General features: G+C 43.8%; 1 protein-coding gene across 10 annotated transcripts in view; it reads left to right on the top strand.

The window, feature by feature from the left end:
- Nucleotides 1-777: 777 nt before the first annotated feature.
- NBEA (neurobeachin) overlaps nt 778-7,494 on the top strand; it is an 862,398-nt gene continuing 855,681 nt past the window's right edge. For 9 of the 10 annotated variants that reach the window (XM_075061639.1, XM_075061640.1, XM_075061634.1 and 6 more), the window contains exon 1: nt 778-1,252. In XM_075061639.1, the coding sequence (XP_074917740.1) occupies nt 983-1,252 (270 nt within the window). In that variant the 5' untranslated portion in view covers nt 778-982. The remainder of the gene's footprint in view (nt 1,253-7,494) is intronic. The other variant, XM_075061635.1, reaches the window with a different exon arrangement.

Raw genomic sequence — 7,494 nt, 5'->3', positions numbered from 1 at the left:
GAGATGAGCAGCTTATTTTGTACCTCCACCGTGCCTAGGGGCTAGAATTAGGGGTGCTGTGGATGTGGCAGCAGCATCCCCAGTTTGAAGTGGTTTCCATCATATACAGGGTATATAGTTTTGTCAATGGCTTTTAGCACCTCCACTATAAAACACTGTTCCAGCACCCCTGATAGCAACGGGGTGTGTAAATGACTTCACAAAGGATGGGTCATTACCAGTGAGTCAGGGGCTCCCAATCAAGGCTGCGACCCCAGCCCAAGAGGCGGGCGGCAGAACACAAGCTCGGCAGGACCCCGGGTTCTCCCGGGCGCTGCCGGGGGCCTGTGCGCGGCGTCCCTGGTACCCCGTGTCTCGCCCGCAGGGAGCTGTGGGGTCAGGGCAAAGCAGGGGCTTAGGGAGCCCGACACCGGCCAGGGCAGGGGGAGACGGTTTCTCCAGGTGGGGTGGTGACTCTGCCGCCCCAGCCTCAGTTGCGCAACCTGCACCCAGGTACATCAGGCGGGGGAGGGGGGGGCGCTCAGGGTCTGGCGCAGCCCGACGCACCTGCTCACCTGTCTCCAGCTGGGGGGAGGGGGGCGCGCAGCCCGGCCACGCCCCCCCCATGGGCTCAGCGCAGGCGCCCTGGCGGCTACCGCAGGCAGGGGGCGGCAACATGGCGGAGTGAGCGGCGGCGGCAGTGGCGGCTCGGGCTCCACAACAACAGCGGCGGCGGCGCTGCCAGCGGCTCTCAGACCGGTGCCCAGCCCGCTTCCCAGCACCGTCTCCGGGCCGGGCTGCTTCTCCGGCCCCGCTGCGGGGAGGCGGCCGGGCTCCGGCTAACGGGGCAGCGGCGCCCATAATAATCCCTCATTATAGCGGAGCGGCTGCCGGGACAGTCCCTGCGCCTCGGACCGGCTCCCTGCGGCCCCACCGGACGCTGCTGCGGTGGATGCTGGGCTGGGCTCGGCCCGGGGCAGGTGCCGGAGGGCGCGGGGGGTAGATGGCGAGTGAAAAGCCGGTGTCAGGGCCGGACCCGCAGCCCGCGGGGCTTATCCCTGTCGGGGCCGGAGGAGGCGGCGGCGGCGGGAGCAGCGCCGCGGTGATGGGGGAGCTGCGAGCGTCGGGCTCCGGGGCCGTGGTGCTCCCCGCGGGGATGATTAACCCGTCGGTGCCGATCCGCAACATCCGCATGAAATTCGCCGTCCTCATCGGACTCATCCAGGTCGGGGAGGTTAGCAACCGGGACATCGTGGAGACCGTGCTCAACCTGGTAAGGGGCCGGCACCCCTCCCCATCGGCACCCCTGCGGGCAGGGCTAGGGCAGCCCGCGCCCCCTGCCAACCCCCGCGGGACCCAGGCACCTACTACGCATCCTTCCCAGCTGGCGACTTCCCTTCCACACGCACCCCACCCATTCCCCTCCCCCCCAGCCAGTTCCCACCACTGCTCCCCTCCCATCCTAAAACCATGCGTATCCATTGATTGCCCCCTTTCCCCACCCCGATCCCCTGCAGGCACCTATTGCTCCCTCTCTGCCCCTAGGAGAGACCCTGGCATACTCCACCCTTCCCCACAATGCGGGTTTGTGAGACGCACACTCATCTATATGCAACCTACTCGCTCTACAGTGTACCTAGCGGCACCTTCCTCATCTTGTTCGAGAGACCCCTCTGCTCAGGCTAAACTCTGCACAGGACCTCAGCTGATGAAACAAACACCTACTGTTCAGAGTCTAATCTTCCTCCTCCTTCCCTTGCCCTGTCTTCTGTTGTGGAAGTGGAGTAGGTGCAATTTGTTTGTTTGTTGTATATTAGAACCAGTAATTTACAACTTCAGGTGCTTGCAAACTGCCAGATAGCCTGACCACTTATTCTTCTGAAGAAAAGGGGCATTCGATGTTGTATCTGTTTTTAATTGTATAAAATTGAAAAGTAGCCCGAGCTGGTATCTTTCCTTGGAGATGCAAATATGTGAAAGATTTAACCCTGTTAGCTCCAAGTTAATCGAGTTTGATATGTTGAGGAGGAGAGATTTTGCGTCGTTTTAATAAGTGTTCATTGCTACAATCTGTTGTAAGGGATTCGTTTGTTCACGTCTTAATCCTCTGTTCTAGTGTACCAAACTGCGTTCTTGCCTCCAGGATTAAGGGTGTCAAAATGGTCTGTATGTTGAAAATCATTATTACATGTGGGTAAAACGCAAAACAGGAAAAGGATGTTACAATGTAGCTCCTTGGTCATTCACTCACTTCATGGTATGAAAGAGTTACTGCTAGATTGTATGACTTAATATTTTTGCGCTACCTACACCAGAGCCTGGGAAACCTACAGAAGTCTAAGGGGAGGGAAAAATGGATCTAAAAATGAATCACTTTCAATTATGTGTAATTTGGTGCTGCTCCTGAATGCAAGCTTCACTGCAGCAAAGCTTTTGTAAGCAGTTCAGTCAACGAAATATATCCTCTCTTTTACTTATGAAGTAGGATAGAAAGCCACTGTTTAGGACTGAAGGGCACTTAATTTAAACTGCCATTCTAACAAACAAGTTTAAAATGTTAAACATATGTTCATTTTGTAACAAACATGCACAGAGATAAAATTGTATCTGGCACTTTAAAACCATGAATTGTTCTGATGTTTGACAATTATTTGCATTTGAGCTAACGCAGGCTGAATGGAAGAGCTGCACCATTCAGAGAGAGATGTGGGTTGGTTAGATCATTTTAATCTTTATGGTTTAAATGGATGCACAAGAGTTAGCTTTTGTTTTTGTGAATATGTCAAGTCAAAGACAGACAACTGATAGGAGTTTCCTCTGTTCTCTTCAAGCTATTTTGTCTTTACAAGTAAGGTTTCAGATAAACTATTGTGGTATAAGTTGTCAGAACTTGGTAGTTATCACTTTACTGGATATTAAACCTTCATTTCACAGTAGCACTGGGAATAGGGAAATAACATGAAGTGATTTCTTTTAGAAGCTTCAGATGGATCAGGACATAACTGTAGAGTGCTTAATCTTTTTCCTGTGTTTAACCTCATTTGTTGGTATTGCTAATCAAAAGGGAAGAAGCTTAAATGTGACAGCCTAATTGCTGATACAAAAACTAACATTAATTTTTGGTTTTTGTTTGGTGATATTTCTTAAACTCATAAAATGTTTGTTTAAAATATTTGGTTACAGGATCTACCCACTGTGTGTGTAGTTATTGTTGAAATGTATGCACTTAAATCTAGAAATATGAATAAAGGTGTAGTAATGCTTTCAACATCAGGGGACACACGTAAACATAAAACCACTTGGGAAGCTACTGCAGTAGCTATGCATTCTGGATAAGTCATTGCTTAACAGATGGACTCAGGCATACAATAGAACAGAGAGAATATCGTGGAAATATAAACTAACACTCTCCAGTGCACTGCATGACTTTATGCTTATATTTTGGAAGTTAATTTGCATACAAGTAAAACAAAGAGAATGAGCCTGGAAGCTAGAAAACAAAATTATGATCCCGTAAACTACCAACATTCCCCTGCTGCTGCATTGTTGGTTTTTAGCTCCACGTATTTAAAATGAAATGGATTTCTTTATTTTAGAGTGGTTTGTGGGTTTTTTTGAGGAAAAGCTTGAGGTTGAGGAAAACAATTTATAGTCGCTATATCATACTATTTATGAATGAGTGTCCTTTAGTTGTGTATGCTAATGTGAATGGACATTGTTTAAAGTGCTGTCTTCAATGACTTCTTGGATTAGATGATGTAGTGTGCCAGTCTGTGACATTAATCTTGCCTTTAACTATCCCGGAGCATGTACACAAGCCATTTGGAGATGTCTAGCTTTTTGTTTTGTTTAAGGGAGTCTACAGTAAGTTGAGCTTCTCATTACATTATAGGTGGTTGTCACAATAATTTATGATTCTTGAAAAATCATATCTGCGATTCAGTATGTATGATGAAATTATTCTCTGTATCCAAACATAACACAGAATTAAGAAATTGTGGTCCCTGAGTTGATGCCGAGCCAGCAAATTCTGCAAAGTGTTGTTGCTGTTCACAATTGTTTAAAATAAACTGCTGCCTACGTGTAATCAATTTATTAAATACCTTATATTAAATTAACTCTGAAAAATCTGTTTGAGTATTCCAAAATCATGCTGCATTTCATGCATTTTAACATTTCCTATCAAGTGATCCAATCTGAAGTAGTTCAAAGTGTACCATTTAAAAATCGACTTTTGACACTGTGGTGACATAGTACCATTGTATCTCGTAGTACGGAAGATACTGTGACCACTGCAGGTACTTCTGGAGTCGGAATATTGGGTGTGTAATGGTGCCCTCTGTAGCAACAAAACAGCACACTCAAGCTAAATTCTACCCTCATTTTTACTCTTGTAATCCCACATATGTCATGGCAGAATTTGACCCTTCATTATATTTATTGATATCCCAGCACTAGTTTGAATGTTCCAGAATTAAAAAACTGGTACATTAAAATGTTTATCTCTTCCTTACTGTAGGGATGTTTTCCTTTGAAGTTTTGTCTTGTGGAGTCAAACTGTCCAGGACCTTATTTACTTCCATGTGTGCTGATATAGGTTAGTTCTGAACTATCAGTTGTGGGGTTTAGCATCAAATTAACTCCTTTCTCCCTACTTATGAAAGCTCATCTAGAAACTGAAAGGGTAGCTAGTTAATGGTCATTATAGGAGATGCTATGTTGACTGTCAAAGCATCTATTAGGTCACTAACCAGAGTGCCTGTGTTGCTGTCAGTGCTCAAAGTAAGTTTTAAGGTTTGAAACCAGGTAGAAAGAAGATGGCTGAAGCCTGGCATAACTTCTAGACATATAGTATTGTTTAAAGGGCTAAGAAAGATGGACTTGGAGACAAATTTTATAATATCGAATTGGATGCAGTTCATAGGTCTCTTAGGAACAGGATTATTGATACCCTTCATGGTGGTGCATGGATCTTCTGTAACTAAAGTTTTGCTCTTCTGTGTCATAAGGTTTGAGAGAAGAATTGGACAGGATCAATTTGTTGAATGAGTCTGGGGAGTCTACTGACTATTTCTTCTCTTAAATTTAGTGGCAATAAAAGTGCTTTGGAGGCTATCAAAGCTCTGAGGTTCGTGTGGAGGAAGAACTATTTCCTTAGCCTTGAAGGATTTCTCCCACACACAAGAACTGTTCAGATTGTATTCTGGAGCTAGAATTAGTGTTTAAAGGGAAACTTGTACAGGTATAACTACATCAGTGTAGTTACGTTGGTGCAGCTCTTTAATGTAGATACATGGCATTGATGTAAACTGGGGGTTGTCAGTTACTGATGCATCTTAGGCTGGTGCAGTGTAGCACATCTGCTCTGTGGATTTGTGGGGTGCAAAATAGAGCCTAAGATATCTTAAAGTTGTTGTTTTCAGGGTGTACATTTTCCAGATTTTAGAAGTAAATGCTTCATTAATTTACATTTTATTTGCACTTGGAAGGGTTTCTTAACTGTAAAGGCTAGGATGCATTTTTTTTAAAAATGAAAGCTTAATTTGCAGTAGCAGACAAGGTAAGATCCCTGAGGAAGTTTCCTCTCCACTTTGAGTGGATTTGTCAAGCCTTATGCTATATTATGGCTCTCCTAGTGCTAGTTCAATGTAGGTAATGAACTTTTTATCCCCCTTGGCACTGACAGTTTCTCTTGCTACAGTGTATTTGGAAACAAACTTTCCTTATAGATCTAAGAGAACAAAAAAAAATATAAAATCATGATTATAGCACTATATTTCTGATGATATACTTAATGGCTAAACTCAGGTGTTTGGCAATTTCTAACTTTCCTTTTGTATTGAAAGTTCTGATGGATGGTCCCATAACCAAATCTGTTTTTTTTTAATCTGTAAGTTTGTTTTCCAAGCATTAGAAATATACTGGAAAATATTTTCCAGAAAGTTTATAGTGCTCTATCAAATGTTGTGTTTACATATCTATGTAAAAAACCTTGGTATGAGTGCAGTCACTTGTAACAATTATTTTCAAGTTTAAGAGCTCATTCCACAAGTAGTATGCTTGCTTTCATTTAAAAAAAAAAAAAAAGCAGAGTGGCATTCAAAATAGATGATTTCATGTGTCTGTCTGGAAGTGCGCACAGTTGTTTTTTTAAAGCATAACTGCATTTGTTTAAACTAAACCTTCAAATTAATGTTTGTGTCTGAATTAATAGCCATTCTACACCAATGTTGGATTTCTAATGAGTTTTCATTTGAACACAGGATATTTAATACAATATTCACATTAATGTAACACTTTTGTGTTGAATGAAAACATAAGTCAAGAAATTCACAGGTTACAGTTTCCAAAACAATCCTTACTCAGCCTCATTGAAAGATGTAAAAATTCAAAAACTTTACTGTTAAGGTTACTCAGTACAGTTGAAGAGCAGCTATACCATCCTTTGAAAGAACAAACAACCATGAAAATAAAAAGCTGAAATTACAAACATTTTTACATCAACATCCAATTTGTATATTGTTAAACAGAAAGGGGGAAAGGTGAATAACTCCTTCATATACATGAGGGTGTATATCAAAATATGGATTATAAAGGAAATATCAATCTGAACTATGGAGCTGGAACCAGAACCTGGATCATATAAAACTTATGATTTTGTTTCAATTTCTCCTTGTGTATATAGCTCTTTACATAATTGTCTGGAGTATATATCCATGGTGTATGTGGTATGGTGGTGGGACCATTGGGGAAAGTGGAGCTGGAACCAAGGCACAGAAGCTTGTCTGAAGTCCGAACCTAAAGCTCATTTAAGTTGCTTAGGGCATGGTCTGCCTAATGGTGGCTCCCCAAAAAGTACTCAGTCTGTTGTGAGGTGGAGCTAGGGTTGCCACCCATCCAGGTTTTACCCAAACAGTCTGTTTTTTTGGCTTCTGTGTCCAGGTATCATTTAGGGTTGCCAGGTGCCTGATTTTCAACCAGAAAGTCAAAAATGCTGCTCAGCTAGGGCTGCCTCCTACCTGCACACAGGCTCCTTGTCAGGCTGCAGCAGCTCCTGTCCCAGCCCTGGAGCAGAGGAAGCACAGTTTGGGTGGATGGGGGAGGTGGAGATGATCCAGTGAGTGACAGGGATGTGAGAGAGAGGAGTGAGTGACAGAGGGCAGGGTCTTGGGGAGGGGAAGAGGTGGATCGGGGTGGGGTCTTGGCGTCCAGTTACAGCAAATTGAAAGGTAGCAGAAAACATAAATGTAGATGGAGCAGAAAACATAAATGTAATTTGAAGGGTTGTGGAGGAGAACTGGAATGTCTGAAGAGGCATAATGGAAGATCCAGAGGCAGCAAGGGTCTGCTAGGCCTGCAGTGACTTTAAAATGTTAAATATTGCACCTATATAACATTTGTCACAAAGGGTATGTCTACACTATGGGATTATTCCGATTTTACATAAACCGTTTTTGTAAAACAGATTTTATAAAGTCGAGTGCATGCGGCCACACTAAGCACATTACTTCGGCG

The sequence above is a fragment of the Chelonoidis abingdonii genome, chromosome 1 (assembly GCF_003597395.2).
Source record: "Chelonoidis abingdonii isolate Lonesome George chromosome 1, CheloAbing_2.0, whole genome shotgun sequence".
NCBI classification, from domain to species: Eukaryota; Metazoa; Chordata; order Testudines; family Testudinidae; genus Chelonoidis; species Chelonoidis abingdonii.
Note: the sequence above shows the minus strand (reverse complement) of the source record. Positions and strands in the feature narration are given on the sequence as shown.